The 17,035-nt window shown below is 35.0% G+C and overlaps 3 protein-coding genes across 10 annotated transcripts; all 3 read right to left on the bottom strand.

Moving 5' to 3' along the window:
- Window positions 1–74: 74 nt before the first annotated feature.
- On the bottom strand, window positions 75–3,958 carry LOC143904521 (mitochondrial inner membrane protease subunit 2). 5 transcript variants are annotated; one of them, XM_077419267.1, is made up of 7 exons: window positions 2,797–2,996; window positions 2,640–2,727; window positions 2,343–2,568; window positions 1,972–2,270; window positions 768–1,525; window positions 458–692; window positions 75–376 (listed from the first exon to the last, which is right to left on the bottom strand). In XM_077419267.1, the coding sequence occupies exons 1-7, from the start codon at window positions 2,853–2,855 to the stop codon at window positions 197–199; spliced, it is 1,845 nt and encodes a 614-aa protein (XP_077275393.1). In that variant the 5' UTR covers window positions 2,856–2,996; the 3' UTR covers window positions 75–196. The 5 variants fall into 5 exon arrangements, with proteins under 5 accessions (XP_077275393.1, XP_077275394.1, XP_077275397.1 ...); XM_077419268.1 differs by having other exon boundaries at window positions 1,972–2,255; XM_077419271.1 differs by lacking the exons at window positions 75–376; window positions 458–692; window positions 768–1,525; window positions 1,972–2,270; window positions 2,343–2,568 and adding exons at window positions 3,157–3,392; window positions 3,472–3,558; window positions 3,838–3,958 and having other exon boundaries at window positions 2,636–2,727; window positions 2,797–3,015.
- A 745-nt stretch (window positions 3,959–4,703) lies between these two features.
- On the bottom strand, window positions 4,704–14,050 carry Ric-3 (RIC3 acetylcholine receptor chaperone). Of its 3 annotated transcripts, XM_077419263.1 has the most exons (9): window positions 13,912–14,050; window positions 12,922–13,438; window positions 12,292–12,645; window positions 11,384–11,652; window positions 11,124–11,310; window positions 10,664–10,803; window positions 9,338–9,498; window positions 9,055–9,241; window positions 4,704–6,488 (listed from the first exon to the last, which is right to left on the bottom strand). In XM_077419263.1, the coding sequence occupies exons 2-9, from the start codon at window positions 13,067–13,069 to the stop codon at window positions 5,952–5,954; spliced, it is 1,983 nt and encodes a 660-aa protein (XP_077275389.1). In that variant the 5' UTR covers window positions 13,070–13,438; window positions 13,912–14,050; the 3' UTR covers window positions 4,704–5,951. The 3 variants fall into 3 exon arrangements, with proteins under 3 accessions (XP_077275389.1, XP_077275390.1, XP_077275392.1); XM_077419264.1 differs by lacking the exons at window positions 10,664–10,803; window positions 13,912–14,050 and adding an exon at window positions 10,268–10,320 and having other exon boundaries at window positions 12,922–13,822; XM_077419266.1 differs by lacking the exons at window positions 12,292–12,645; window positions 13,912–14,050 and having other exon boundaries at window positions 12,922–13,822.
- LOC143904526 (alpha-ketoglutarate dehydrogenase component 4) lies at window positions 13,973–15,368 on the bottom strand. 2 transcript variants are annotated; one of them, XM_077419281.1, is made up of 4 exons: window positions 15,210–15,368; window positions 15,015–15,072; window positions 14,733–14,908; window positions 13,973–14,095 (listed from the first exon to the last, which is right to left on the bottom strand). In XM_077419281.1, exons 1-4 carry the CDS (start codon window positions 15,231–15,233, stop codon window positions 14,078–14,080), a joined length of 276 nt encoding a protein of 91 aa, XP_077275407.1. In that variant the 5' UTR covers window positions 15,234–15,368; the 3' UTR covers window positions 13,973–14,077. The 2 variants fall into 2 exon arrangements, with proteins under 2 accessions (XP_077275407.1, XP_077275408.1); XM_077419282.1 differs by having other exon boundaries at window positions 14,733–14,905; window positions 15,210–15,367.
- Window positions 15,369–17,035: the final 1,667 nt, after the last annotated feature.

Here is a 17,035-nt window from a genome sequence, read left to right as displayed (position 1 = left end):
TTGGATACAAATATTTTTCGATTAATTTTTATACTTAAAGATATAAAGATTTAAGAATAGTGATTTAACACATGTACCAGAATATGTTTGTTTTATTACACATTTTTGCCTATATAAGCCGATTTTTAAAACAGATGTAATGATACATAAGAATCACGCTTTATATATAATTGTAATAACGTTTGCCTGCCATATGTTACTGTACGCCATACAGCAACCATTCAGTTAACTGTTGTATCTTTTGCTGTTTGTCATTTATATTACACTCGCCCAGTAATTTCTCTAAGGCGTGCGTTTCATCAGACTCAAAGTCCTTCATGGGATTCAAAGGAGTGATCGTCATGCTTGGCAGAGTGACGTCATAATAAAGAAAAATCTAAAAGATAGAAAATACATGTAATTATCATTGTCACAATTGTAAATGACATTAATTAATTCGCTTGTTATGAATAAAAACCTTGTTACTGAAGGTATTATACACCAGGCTGGGACTAGACGTTCCCGGAATCACGTTATAATTTCCTGTGCAAAAAGCTCTGACCGGTTCTTCAAATTGAAAACGCACGCTATGTCGTTGTTGATCCAAGATGTAGGTCTGACCATCCCAGGCACAGGCAATTATCTCGTCGGAACTATCGCCTGTGACGTCCAGTCGACACAGAGCGAATATCTGATGATCTACTTGCATAGCCCTGTAAGAAGAGAACAATGCGATATATTGGCAAACATACAGATGTATCTAAACGTCGCTACGCGTGATTGCTTACCATAAAATTACCTCATCTTGTACCAACATAATAGTTCCATCAAGCGTTGCCAAGGCATAAGGTTTCCCTTTTGGAGCATTTTTACTAATGACTTCATTATTTGAATCCATGTCTTCCTTTATGATTTCATCCTGTTGATTCGATTTATTGATATTGCTGCTGTTGTTATTATTACTATTATTTCCATTATTATTATTATTGTGGGAGAAATTTTTAAGAGATGGTAACAATGTATCTTTTATAGGTTTACTATCGTATTGTCCGAGAATAACATTGCCACCGATAAAGTTGCCATCCATTTCATCAGTGCTTGAAGACTCGACGGGACTATAAAATCTAACTGGTCCCGGATTTTCTGCTGTAAAATCTCTACCATACTCGCCGGCCATATCCAGACTATTCTTTCGAAATGCCGGTTGCGAGTAGTTCCTTTTGAACTCGAGCGATGCAGGTTTGAAGGTTTTCACGTCTAGTTGACTATCGTCAGTGAAACTTTGCTTCGGCAACTTATCTTTGAGTATGTAACTAGACATTTTAGGTTCGATCGTCGAGATAAACGGCGTTACTCCCGGCTCTAAATCTCCGATAATCTCCGTTGAAATATTTTGATTGCGCATCCTAGATATCCCTAATGTCTGATAATCTACAGCCTCGCAGGAACTATTCTTTGATTGACAATCTTCAGGATTGCACTTAATCCGCATGAACGTACCGCCAGGTTGTGCAACCAGTAGAGTTGGCGTACCATCACCAGTATGCTAAACAATAATTTATGTTGTATGAGTTGTATCAACATCGTTTTAATGTCTACTTTTATATAACTATTATATTAAATAAAGAGTATAGGGAAAACCGAAAAAACAATCAATGTTCATCTGGAGTAATTTCGAGAATTTTTAAATTTTAATTTTAGGACATCAGATATCTTGAAAAGCTATTGAAAATAGTACTGGCAGTAAATATCGGAATGCATAACGTTTTTCCCCAGCATAGTACATCTTTCAGCCTCATTTCCAATGAATGTAACTGTTCTTAATCAAAACAGATAAGAATTATGAAAGTTCTTTGAAAATGCCACAAGATAGCATGATCGGGATCAATTTCGACAAAGAGTGGACTTTGATCGTTTTTCCCCTGTACCCCTGTACCCTTCAAATACTTTTATATAACATATAGTGGAGTCTATGTGTTTCAGTCGACATACTTGCAACGTAACCGTGCCTATTTGATTAGTGCACTCCCATTTATTTAGGCCAACTAACTTTCCTGTTTCTAAGTCAGCGTTACTTGACCATCTGTAAGATCTCACAACACGATCTGTCAGACCAAGTATCATCTCATTAGCACCATCTTTATCGACATCAGCTATCAGCACTGTCTTTGTATTAGTTGGAATTCTTTGTACATGCACACATTCCATTTTCCCAGAGAGTTCATTTATTTCATTAGTATTGTCAACGTGTTCCGTGCTTTGGGAATTTCCTACGTCTGCACAAATATATCCTATGAGAGTTATCTAAATTTTTTGTTATTTGAGTTATTTTATAAAGTGTACCTTCTGAAACTCAGACTTACCAGTACTTGTTTTGAAGTTGTCTTGCTCGTTTGTATCTTTACCAATATGTTGGCCCACAAGCAAGTTAGGATTGTTGGGATTGACAGATCTGGGGCTGTAAAATATATGCGTCCATCCATCGCCACAGATGACCACAAGCGCATTGCGCCCGTAATTAAAAATATCTCCAATTGCTACACTAGTTATAAGACCGAGGCCAGTTATCTTCTGCCACAATTCTGATCCCTGTTACACAAGAACAAATGTTATCTATAGTTTGAAAAGACATGAATTTAAGTAGTCACTAACATATTTACCTTAAAGATATAAAGTTCTCCTTCAACAGTGCCAACAACTAGTTCATTATCACCATCGTTATCAACATCTCCTATAGTTAAGCCATGCCTGCGTACAGTAACAGTAATTTTTATTCTAGACTATTTATCAGGCTAAAATAGCAATGATTGAACTTACCTGCATACAGTACCGGGTAATTCCCACTGCAATCTCTTTACAAAGCTAACAGCCCTCATGATTAGGTTTCGCAGGTTGTAAATGTTGCCATCGATTTGGCGGCCAAACTATATGAGTAGCTTTCGCCGTTACCAGACCCAAAGATATCGGCCCAAAGGTATTAGAGTCCATAGAATGTCCAACGTGATCTCCCTCCAGCCAGCAGTGGCCTTCCGGCACCTGTAATCACAAGATTGAAATCAATTTACAGACAAAGAATGACGATATACCAAGTCGATAGCGATAGTGTGTTACGAGCCCAGGCATGTGTTTATTCGCTGTTATGTACCCAATAATTATTTCTACATATCGTATCCATACTTGAAGGGCACCGATCTTGTATCCGTGAGTGCCTATAATATCCCCGGCGAGTCCCACGACTCGCTTGATGAGCGTCTGATTCGGCACCTTGGGGGACACGATGCAGACTATGTCGCCGCGCTGGATGTCTCGATTCCGTATGGCCCAGCGATTCAGGAACACGTAATCGGGATACCGTAGATCCGGATTCAGCGCGGGTTGCATGGAGATCCCTTCCACCCTCGCGACATACCCGACTGTGTCGCAGAAAGCAATCCCGATCGGGATGCCGATTAAGACATTACGTAAAAAACGTGGGATTCTCATTTATCAAACCTTCGAAGGGGAGAACATGCGGAGCGCTCTTCCGTCCTCAATGCGCTCGGTCCGGCAGCACGAAGGATCGACCATCACTTACGTTGCCTGTGCAATTGATTTGATTTTAAATATCTCAAATCTCACCATAATTATCACAACAGAAGTTAATGATAATGTATGAAGGGTATGAAGAACCTTTCGTATAGGTTATGTGTACGAAATTTCACAATCGAGTCAGTATTTTGTGAAAAGAACGTTCAGGAATTTAAACCGAAATATTTTATATGCGTGGGAAAGATTGTTTCCTTTTTCTGTTAAATTGGAAGCAAAATGAGGAGGAAGAAAGGTAAGATGAGACAGGTGAAACATTTAAAATGTATATACGCCGTTTTGCCTGCGTGCGGAGCACCTGCGAGATCAAGACCAACAGAGTCAAATGTCAAATCTCAACAAGTATTTAAGAAATCTGCATTTGATTTGATATAATAGAATAAAATTCGTAATTTAATCTACGGTTTAAAAAATATAAAGATTTATACAATCTTTTCTTTGACAATAGTAAAGTTGCTACGTTCATGCAATTCTTGAAAAAAAACTCATTTTTATTTTCCTTTTTTAATAATAATAGTTAAGTAGTTACATAATTTTTAAAACAAATCAATGAGAGAATTTAAAACTTATGTTCTAAGAAGTATTTTAAAAAATTTTATTGAAATAATTGACAGTGTGGCATAAGAGAAATATGAAACTTTTTACTGCATATATAATGTGTGATAAAACATGATAGTATCTTGTATGCAAATATGATAGCAATAATACGGTAAGTAAGATTTTCAAATATATTATTAAGATTACATATTCATTTTTTTAAATAACAATATTTGATCACTACATAAGGATGATTAATAAGCACTTGTATTTAAACGGCTGTCTTTATTACACGAACAAGTACTTCTAATTTTTAATAAAAATCAGTAACTACTAATATTGTCTAATAAGTTATATAATACTAATACCTTATTTGCACCCAAAACTTTATCCTTCGTACAGATTGCTTTGTCACTAGAACTTATCTACGTAGCGTTTTCTAATATAATAAATGTAAATATTATTAGTCTCATCATCATCTTGTATAAATACTTCCACAAGAGAGCTTATTTGGGTATAAGCCAAAGGGATCTAATTGTATATGTTTCCAAGTAACGTTAAATTTAAAAAAATGCGACAGGTTTACACATTAAAGACCGAAGAACATTAAACAATATCCTGCTTTGTTTAATTAAGTTGCGTTCTAATATTATTCAATCATGCTCATAACATGTAATATTATTACGGAAACAGTAACATTTTCATGCAATATAAAATATAGTTATATCAAGAATGTTGTTGATGCTATATCCTAATATAGATCAACTACCATTACATGATTTTATAAAGATTCTCGCATTTTTATTATTCAACCAATTACATCCTGTTTTTTTTTCGCTATTTTTTGCTGTACTGACTTTTATGTAAAAGCAATTAAAATTACAACTTATATTTGATACTATAAATTATTCTAAAATACAACGAATATATCTATCTATCCTGTTCTTTAAATTATATTCTATAAAAAATATCAATAATTATATATAATAAAATAATCTGTAAATGAAATTTATTTTTAATAATAAAATAAAATTTTTATATACTTTAAACAAATATATTTTAATTTACATTTACAAACTGAGACTAGAATTATAGAAATAATAAAGCATTTTATGTTTCACAATAAATACAGAAAAATCGGAAAGCGCGCGTAAATTACAGAATTTAATATGAAAATTAAAAATATGAAACACAAAAATGCTGTAATATAATATGATATAAAATTAAACATTTATCGAACAATGATTAGTACATGAAGAAAAAGTTTACGAGAGTGAACCCTAGCTGCAGTACAAAAAAGAAAAGATCTTTGACTTTCGTGAAAGTTGTATCAGTGCTTGCCAATCACCACGAATTTAACATGCATATCATATTATGCTACACTTGGACAAATTAATGACTCTCTGTTATTTTTATTTATCGGGCATTCCTAAAACACCATTTCATGAATTTCTAACTACGAGTAGTAGATGTGTTATAGCTCGACGTATCTATGCCATCATGGCATTGTAACGTGGCATAGACAGCACTGCCTCTCTTTCTTTTGGCCCCTGTGATTAATAAATTTAGGATTCTACAAAATGTGAAATATATGTCGATTAAAAAAAAAGAAAACGGAAACGTGATGCATATAACATTTTAGGTTATCTGGCAGTGCTTAACCAACGAGTTTATGCATCTTCATATTGTGAGAGTATTACACCAGCTTTCCTACATATTACATATTATGGTAATCATAATTATTTTCATTATAATAAGAGGACTTATTAAAGATTGGTAAACACTGATCCACATCTGAAGAAACAGAATTACTTTTAAGTCTTTTCACTCTTAACTGGGTTCTTTTATTTTTATTCTTTTCCTATATTTTTTCCAAGGTTGTAAGTCACTTTTCTGTAATCTTCATCTTCATCTTCATCTTCATCATCTTCATCTTCATCTTCATCCTCGTCTTCCTCGTCCTCCTCATCCTCCTCCCATTCCTCGTCCTCCTCCTCTTCTAGCTCTTTTTCTTTTTTCTTTTTTTCTTCTTTCTCCTCTTCTCCCCCCTTTTCTTCTTCTTCACTTTCCTCTTCTCCCCCCTTTTCTTCTTCTTCACTTTCCTCTTCTTCCTCTTCTTCTTCACTTTCTTCTTCCTCTTCTTCTTCACTTCCTTCTTCCTCTACTTCTTCATTTTCCTCTTCTACTTCTCCATTTTCCTGTTTCTCAACTTCTCCATTTTCCTGTTCCTCTACTTCTTCATTTTCATCTTCCTCTACTTCTCTATTTTCCTTATCTTCCTCTTTCTTTTGCAATATTTTGTTTTTCTTATCTTTTACATCTCGAATTTCCGCTTGAGTGTCTGAAACCTTTTTTCTCTTTTTATCTGGATCTTCAGCCTCCGAATCCTATACGTTAAATATGATTGTTATAAAATTGCATTTTAAATTAGAAAACAAAATAATTCAACATAAGAAGAAACAGATTATTTATTAAATAAAATAAAGGATGAGTCACACAGTTTTTAACCGAGTTGAATCTATTTTAAACTTGATGATACAAAATAATCAAACGTTTTAATTATTCAATTTTTGAGTACAAAAAAGTTTTGGGTACGAAACATTTTTTTGTCATAATTTTCACGTTAATGAGCATACAATAAAATTATGATGCTACAAATTAACTACGAGAAGTCTTTATGATCAATTATTTAATCAAAATAATAACATTGGACAAGTCACTTCTTTATTAAGTATTTGTGAAATACAATACCATTCTTCTACGTTTCCGAGTTTTCTGATTGTTCTCCTCGATTATGCATTGCAAGAGTTTTATTTTTGTACTTTTCGAAGCCATTATATGTTATTAACTGATCAAATATCGATCTTATAAGATATAAAATGTGCGCAGATGTACGCAAAATGTACGCAGGTTCTCAAATATTTAGAAACACAGTACTGAGTCTACGTTATTAGTAAACATTTCATTATATGAGGTTTAAATACTTGAACAGTTTTGCAAACATATATAGATACCAACTAAAATGTTTTGCAAAATATTTCTTTTCTGAGTGAGAGTTTTATTTTTAAATACTTTTGTATATTAAGTACTGAGAATAATTTATATAGGGCAGACAAAATAAAACGAATTTTTAGCCCCAAAGATATTGTTTCTAGAGAAAAATGTTTCAAACAAAAGTTATTTTGGTTTGAAGGGGGATAATAATAATCATGGGACACATGATTCCGATGTGAGTCATGTCATAGATGTCGTTTTCAAGAAATTTTAAAAGCAACTAATTTCTTAAATGGAACTTGATTTTTTCTTTAAGATCAAAGTTGTAGATCTCGTCGAGACGTGTTTAAAACACTATAAGATGAACCTCTCTTTCGTTAAGAATTTTCTAAGATATTTAAAATTTTGTTATAATATTTTTGAAGTATTCACTTTTCAATTTTACCTTCATACTTTTATACGTAGAATAATGAAAGAAATCAATTGTTGTAAAAGAAAAAAAAATTATTGTAAAAAATTCGATTGCATTTTGTAGACGCATTCAATTTTGCAAAATTGCAAATGTAAAAATTAATATTATTCGCTTTCTTTCATAAAAATATGAAGGTAAAGTCATCGAAAAGTGAATACTTCAAGATATTTCATATTTTATAATAAAAATATTATGACAAAATTTTTTTAAATATCTCTGAAAATTCTTAATGAAATAGTTTTTTTTAGTGTTTTAAACACGTCTCGACGAGATCTACAACTTTTATCTGAAAGGAAAAAATCAAGTTCCATTTAAGAAATTAGTCGCCTTTAAAATTTCTTGAAAATGATAGCATCTACTTATGACATGACTCGCATCGAAACCATGTGTCCTCCTTCAAACTAAACAACTTTTGTTGGAAACATTTTTCTCTAAAAACAATATTTTTGGAGAGATAAAAATTTATCACGCTTTATTTTGTTCATCTTGTATATTATAATAAACTTCTATAAATCTATTTTTGAAAATGCAGTCGTATTTTATACATGTATTTTATATTGTTGCATCTGTAAAAAAAAGTCATAAAAGGCTATTATTGGATTAACATTTTCTTCTATCCTTTTTCTGCTATCAATTGCAAAAAAAAAAAGATTTGATTAAATTGTGACTCATTTTATGTAATCAATAAATTTTTAACGTCAATATTAAATGGCATAAAAATAACGGTATAAGACTTCTTCAAACATCATATCAAATATATTTCACTAAATATCAAAATATATCACTATTTGTATAGTTGTAGTGGTTAATATGTTAATGTGAATATAGGTATAATTAATGCTATAGTGTTGTTTCTTGTAAAAGGCAATTTGCATAACATATCTCATTAGCATTAAGTGTATAAGAATTCATAAACTTATCAAAATGATAAAAATAAAATTAAAAACAAATTCACTCTGTTTAGTCATATATAATTTGTGTACACGCGGACATAAACAATATTAAATAAATATAAATTACATGGTCTCTTAAACAAAATGTAAATTGTCTCTGAAATAAATCGCCAAGTTGCAAAGTGCAAAGTACTCTTCAAGTTTGGCAATCTATTTCAGAAGCATTGGGGGTATTCTTGACAGAATTTAAATTTGTATTAACAAGCCAGTGTATCTTATATTAAAATAAGAGATATTAGCGAAACATAAGAAATACAAGGCACCAGTTATTAATATTTCGAACAAATCACAGAGAATAATGGGAATAGAAATAATAAGCGATGAAATCAGCGCATTATTCATACCCATACATGTAATAGCCAAGAAACCATTCTTTGCACTTAGTTCTGCATTTAGTTCCTGTGATTTGTGATCTCTATATTAAGTAACCTATACAGAAGTTAGGCAAACAATTAAATGAATGAAAGAATCACCAAATAAAACAAGGCTCCGCAGATTCATTTGATTCTGTTGGTAATTCTAATATTTCCTTACAGCTGGAATCTGGTCGAGGCTGATGAGAGAGAGAGTCATTTTGCCTGAGAGAACAACTGGAGCGTCGTCGTCGTCCTCTGACTTTTCGGCTTGAGTTTCTGAATCGGTTACGAGTAATTCACATTGCGGCGGAAGTGCACCCTCTAAATATATGGATGTTGGCGGCGTTTTTTCCCTTTCAACATTACTGAAACAAATATAATAATATTTAATAAGTCATTCGGAAATTAATAATAATATACAATAAAATAATAGGCAAAATAAACGAGAGAAAAACAAGTACCTTGGTGGAGGAATAATGGGAGTGGTGGGTCTGCTACATTTTTGTCCACTTTCACAACTTGCTGTCATTTCCATACCCATGACTTTAACTGTTGGTGACTGTTCTGCTACATCTAATTCTTCACCTTCCCTACTATGTGATTCCTGGTCTGCAGTGTCCTCCTATAAATTAAATTCTTAATATGCTGCTCATTTATTACTTGTTTCTTATATGCTGATTTTGTACATATCTTTTAAATAAAAAATATAATAACACATATGTAGTAATAATATCAAAGCCATTTTGCGGATTAATTCGATAAGAGCTATTTTATATGTATATACAATCTTAATATAACAAAAACGCATACTCCCTTGTCTTCGCCAACCGAAGATTGACAGCAGTCGGGAGAAAAACAAAAACCATTCAGAATAAAAAAATATGCTATGTTAAAGATTCTACGTCTATTTAAAAAACACAACATAATTATAATTATATAATTATATATACGAGTCACAAAAAAGATGTCATACAAATCCATATATGTGTATGTATGTAATTTTCTTGTACATTTCCTAATATATTATATCAGCAAGATATAAAATAAGCGGATATCATGCAAGGCACACAATTAGCATTTGTAATTGTGAGAAGCTATAGGAGGAGCAACTATCGTTTCACTTATATCTCAACAATATTTAGCATTGAGAAACATCATGTATGTCTTATGTAAAAGATAAAATGATAATAGCATTCTGCACTTAAAACACTGAAATATTGTTACTATTGTAGAATCATGTCATAATGAAACTATCGTATATATGTATATAAGCCTGAGAAAACATTTATTGTGATAAACTCATTATTCGTGAAACTAGTGCACTGGAAATAGGTGTTCCACAAACTCTTGGTTACTCTTGTTAGAAATATTTTCTGAGGCAAGGGATATACCTTAGAGCCGCGATCGACCCCTGCCAGACCATTGGACTTTGGAGACCCATCTACTACTCAAAATGTAAAATATACAACGTGAATTCTATTACTGAACGCATATTCTGACCTAAATGTGTCGTGTATCCGAATATCGCACTCGACTAGTATGAATCTCATATAAACTATAAACGTTTAAACCAACAATTTGTAATTTTTTTCGCAACAGTTATCCGCAAGCATCGACATTTGAAGAAGCCAAATATTGAAGATAAGGTCTTATACTAAATGTACAACATGTTTAATGTACATTGGATGGGTCAAGCTTGTAACGCAATCAGAACACAGCGACGTGCACATTTCTAACGACTAAATAAACTGAAACTGTGAAATGGCATCAAAATTAATCTGATAAACCTTGATTTCTGGCTGTGAGCTCGATTTATGCATTACTGAACGTGATATGTTGCCCATCTGGGCAACGATTCTTTCCATGGCTGCTTCCGTCTCGACCAAACGTTGTCTCAGTTGATCTATCTCTATGTCTCCTGCCGCTTCTACGTGTTCCAGCATGTAGAACATTACCAAACGTGTTCAGAATATAAGTACGAATACTTGCAATATGCACATTTTTATTTAGAAATCTTGGAATGTATATCCGCGTGTATAAATACGTGTGTGTTCTAATTGTGCAAACCTTGCATCATGCAACACCACTTAAAAATCTGTTCAGAGATACTCAAGAAAACATATATCTTAATTCTAAATTTATCTCCTCGTAAATAGAAAGAAATAGCTCCTCATAAAAACATTGCGCTGATGACGATGTAAATGAAATGTGGTTTGTAATAGTAAATATATTTGTAGACGCACTTACGATCGTTTAATTCCTCGATAGTTGGAGCAGTCCTGCGCGGTGACTTTTCTCTCGGATAATGCAGAGTACCTCCAGTCATTGCAGTAGCAAGAGCTTCTGGACTGAATACCATTTTCCGAAATTCCTTTTCAGCAGCTGCTCCCGGGTATTCCGATATAATCTCGCTATCGGAATTTTTCTTCAGGACCTATTAATGTAAACCTTAAGGCTCAATTGCGTTCAAATTTTTGTTAGAATTGTTCTGCAGATTTATATATTACCTTAACAATGGTGTACAAAAAAAATAAGACTATTCCTATCGTATACAGTGGCATGACAATTCCCATTGTAACGCTTCCTTTGGGTGCTTGAACACCGTGACCAGCACTACCGAGAGGTGGCCTCATTTTTGGTACAACGTGGTTAGATTTTTGTCTGTCCGTTACTTTTGGTACAATATGAGAGGTTGGTATGGCCCTTCCCCTCTCCCTCAGCGCGGGATGCATTCCACCTGCATGAGGAGGAGTACGACGCTCCTGTGGTATAGTACCTGTATACATAGAAAAGACTTGTCTGTAAAATATACGTCTGCTTATCTCAATTCACAAAAATGTATTTTTACTCTATATTAATGTCCCAGAGATTAGTAGGATTTTGCATTTTATTCAGAAGTAAAAAAAACTGTTATAAATGTATTGAGCCAGGTGACCTTAATATTGTAAAATTTGGGATAAAACTAGGTTGAAAACTAAAATGAGGAGAATATAATGGGTCACATTAGTATGGATGTGTTTGAAACTGACTATAGGCCAGACTTGTATGCCAAACATCACGCTTACTTTTTTGGCACGCAGCCAAAGCAAAATGAACAACTCAAATCCGTCTTCCATATATACTTGATGATGCGATGCATTAAAGGCACAATTCTCCAAGTTTATCTTATTATATAAGCGATTTACAAGCCATGTGGTCATCATGTACCGTCAAAGTATATTAATACGGAATCAACTAATCTGAATAACAAAGCTTTACGTCAAACTGTTATAAAAATGACAAACCTATCTCAAGAATATATTAGGTAAGCAATCGCAGAGAGTTAATTAGTTATTAGTGAATATTTGAGTGGCATAAAATTCAAGTAAATCGCAACTATTGGCGCGCAATTCTTATATATCCTTGCAATTCTTACTGTGCGGCATCAGGATATGATATCTGATAAGATGAGGTATCCCTAATTGTGACAGTGGCACGCCAAAGTTCATTTTAAGGCAAAGGGAGCTATTGAACGATCTAATCTCCTCCAACACCTGCTTGTAGGTCTTCCCCAAGCTTTCTCTCTCGGCGAGAAAGGATGACAGGTCTATGCCACATCTAGCTAGGACCTCCTCCCTACACAAGCTCGCGGTTTGCGGGGTCAGCTTGCTAAGCTTTAACGCGTCTCTCACGCGTGGATCAATCGGATGGTGCCTCAATATGTTTTGACACATTTCCTGCATGATGTCCACTGCGGTGACATCGCTTTCAAATATCATTTCGCAGCACACTGCGCAAATACGAACAGTAAAGTAGTCCTTCAGTGGGTCTTATCATTCGAATGATTCAAATCAATCAACGAACAACGATTTTACAAGGCATTATAAAAACTACTCCTTGCTAAAGTATTTCACCTAAATAATTCTTATATCTAGCCAATTTTGTGGCGTAAAACTCTAAGTTGTTTATATATGTGGAAAGTATATTTCTACGATAAAGCGATATTCCTAGCGATTTTTCTCGCGTAGTCAACATCGCCTTGGGCGTAGAACCTTCGGAGTCTTACCCGAGCTGTCCGATGCGGAGTGATGTGGAGTGACAAATCCTATGAACATGGGATGCAGAATTTTCGGCCACAGCACCGTGAAGCAGCCGAACACGATAGCGAGTACAAAAAACGTTTTCCTCGGTCCGAAGTCCGTTATCTCGGCCATTTTCGCAGCGGATGGGTCCGGTCGTTCGTAAAAAATTTTCGCGCTTCGAGAAAACTTTCGATAAAAGTATGAACGGATCGCCTCTCCTCGGCCTCCTCCGCGTTCACGTATACAGTGGTAGGTATACGAAGAGGCGGGAGCGGGACCGCGGGACGGCGCGGCGGCGGCCGCCGCAGTCGAGTCGCAGCGCACTGTCGTCTGCTATTTTCGTCGTGCCGCGGCAGAGCCGTACCAAAGCGCGCCGTCGCCCCGAGAAACGTCACTTTTCCTCGAGCTTCAAAAAGCGGCCCATCTTGTTCCAAAATTATTGCAACAAGAGAGAAATCGAACGTTTAGAGACAATTGCTACAAATCTCGAGTTCTGTATTCCTAAAAAGATTACACAAATTGTTAGGCAAGTGAACTTTTTTAAAAGGTTTTTCAACAAATTGAGACCAAGTATATATCTACAAAAGGCTTTCTATTAGATAGTATTGTGTCCAAGATTCGATGCAAAAGAGCACGATTTTAATTCGACTCGTAAGTTACGGATTTATGGACTGCTATCGCACGCTCCTGTCGCGTCAACAGCGATGAATCAAAGACAATCGAGAATAGTGACTTATTTTGGGTTCACAGTATTTATATCTCGGTAGTGCGCGTAATTACAGAGAATTGAGAAATAATCTCTTCTCGTCTCGTCTCAGCTACGAGAAACGCAAGTAAACAGTCGTCATGATATAGCAAAGTATTTTGTTAAAGTCTCATTGTTGTAAATCCAGAATTAACAAGTATCGGCAGTTATTGGAGCGAGCTGAAAGCTGTTTCCAGAAATAGCAGGCCCTGGCAATGTCACAAGAGACCTTGCCCGATAGATCGCTGAAGTAAATATGAAATAATACTCGCGGCGCGCAGGGCGGCGGCTTGCTCTCTGTCAGGTTCGTTTATTTTAACAACACACATTGCACCAAGTCGGTCAATAACAAAGTTAATTAAATACGGAGTTTCCTAAATGCTCGCACTGCAAATTCACTCTGGCCCGCCACGCTGAAACACACAAACAAGAAAGTATTATACGTACACAAGACACATTGAACGTAAAATAATATTACATAGAGAATTATTATAATATTAATTACTTAGTTACTAAGGCCCTGCGCAAAATAGAGCGCATATTTTAGGGGAATAAGAATAAATATTAAATATTAGAAATCGGAATTAGAAATAATAACTAAACGTAACGCACAATGAAAAAGAAAAAAATATAAGATATAAATGTAGGAATATTCCTACATTTACATATATCCTAAGATTAAATATTTAATATTAATAATATTACAGAAATGTTCCTATATTTATATATCCTAATATTTAATATTTATTCTTATTCCTAGTATGTGCTCTATTGTGCGCAGGGCTTAACAGAACTATTAATTTTATATGTTATTAATATTCTGTTAATATTAATAATATTAATAACATAACTATATTAATTATATATATAATTATATATTCTTTTATATAATAACAGCATTATTAATATTAATAACAGAATTTATAAAATATGAAATAATATAAAAGACTTTTTACATATGTCACATGCTATCACAAGTAAAAACCCAACGTCCATTATAGTGCTACGTCTGTTAATAAAAATATCTGTTGAATAACCGTCGAAACTTACATTGATATATTCGATTTCCTTTTGATCTATCGGTCGTCTTTGATACCGCGGCGGCAAGTGAATATCTTCTATCGTCGGGAGTACCATTACCTGGGGGCCCGTTGCGCCGCCCGCGCTCCGCTGCATCTGCGCCGATCCTGATCGTCCAGATGGCGCGGCCATCGTGCCCGCAACTGCTAACCAACAATGCGAATCAAAAATCTATCGGCGAGAGGGTGGTGTTCCCACTTCCCCGCGAAGGGAACGATCGACGATCGCTTATGCTGATTTCGTCCGCGTTACCTGCGCGATCGATGCCGCCCTTGCGGAACTTGATCATCGGCACGTGCGGCTGGACCACCTGCGAAAAGACGGCGTCAGTACCTGTGGCCGAGGCGCATACCGCGGGAACACGATCGTCGCTTGCCGCGCGTTGTCAGGCCGTAGGGACGACTCGGCTCATGACAGCACGTTCCAGCGGGGATCCGCAGTACTGACCTTCCAAGCCTTGCTTGCCATCATAATTTTTTTTTCTGTAAGGAACAGCCGCGCGATAGCCCACGCCCACTGCCCACGACTAATTTCGTCTGCAGTGGAAGGGCTCCTCTCGAACTCTCGACTCTCGACAGTCGACGCATCGCAGCGGCATGTAGATGGCGTTTTGGCACACCTCTCTGACACTGACAAATACACGTAACAATAGGAATTATTAGGAACCTCATCAACCTCAAACAGAGGTAAAACAGAGGACCTGTTCTTTTTAGCTGAATTTCTTGCACAATTCATCTTTTCTCTTTTTTTCTCCAATGTGAAGAGAAAAAGATGAACCGTGCAAGAAGTTCAGTTAAAAAGAACAGGCCTAGATGAAGAGGCATAGGCAGAGAGAGAGGAATATGAGACAAGAACAAACAATAAGAATCAAAAGCCATGCGATCCAAGCTTATTATTATTTATTCACGTCGCCTGAGAAAGACGTTTCAAACTATTATTAACCGGTTATTGCGATAAATATTACCACATGCCTCGGTAGTCGAATTGGTACGACGCTCTACACGGAATGAGGGAGGTTCCAGGTTCCAGGTTCGAACCCTGGCTGAGGTAATATTTTTCGCAATAAATTTCTTTACAGTTTTTAGATAATTAAATCGAGTCGATTTAATTCCGGGGAGGGAAGGGTTTTTAATTCTAACAATTACTGTGTTTTAAGTCCGACAAATAATCGGCGCGCAGTTTGTTGGAAAAATTATATGTATATATATAGACATATATGTATACAGAAACTAATATAAGGCTTTCAAAGACCTAAGCTTGGATGGCATGGCTTTTGATTCTAATTGTTTGTATATTGTTACGATCCTATTTCTCTTATTATTATGAGACAAGAACGTTTTACGTAAAGTTATGTTCACACACACACACACACACACACACACACACACACACACACACACACACACACACACACACACACACACACACACACACACACACACACACACACACACACACACACACACACACACACACACACACACACACACACACACACACACACACACACACACACGCACGCACGCACGCACACACACACACAATTTCTACTAATGTAAATTAATCTTGGTTTAATTTACTTTTTATCTTTTTTTTAATTCCTAAAAAGATAAGTAAGTTAAACGGAGATTAAAAGTTACCTAATTAATGTAGAAATAAACGCATTAGATGAGATTTTGTGTGTGTGTCACCGAATTTTAATCGAGATTTCTTCAAACAGATTCTGAAGACAATATTTCTGAATTCCATTCACTTATACTTTACTGTTATAAGAAAGAATTCATTGAAATCTTATTAGTCAAAATATAAATTTTTTGGATATTGTAAATGATGGAAAAATTCGATACTATACATATACCCACAGATAACAAAACGCCTGTCATATTTAAGTACGAAATGTGCGCGTAAACTCGTGACGAGAATTTGCGCAAATAACATGTAAAGCTGCGTCCGCAAATGCTCATCACCAATATTAAATTTGTTTCAAACAAAGGTTTATTTAAAATATTTATTACATTTTTGCAGCAACAGTTTACGCCCGGAGGCTTTATTGGATATGTGTGGTTTACATATTATTAATGGGAATAATTTAGATATTGTTGCTGCAAACAGTTTGCAGTAATAATTTACACAGCTTTGCTGCAAAAATACCATAAATATGAATTCTAAACAGAGCTACGATTCAATGTTTGTTTCCAGTAATAATTTGCATGATTTTGCACACTCATATGTTTTGTTATCTGGGTTATGATTCAGAATCTAAAAGAAATTTT

This window comes from Temnothorax americanus, unplaced genomic scaffold (assembly GCF_048541705.1).
Source record: "Temnothorax americanus isolate GAGA-0224 unplaced genomic scaffold, ASM4854170v1 Scaffold53, whole genome shotgun sequence".
Lineage (NCBI taxonomy): Eukaryota > Metazoa > Arthropoda > Insecta > Hymenoptera > Formicidae > Temnothorax > Temnothorax americanus.
This window is presented reverse-complemented; position numbering and strand designations above follow the sequence as displayed.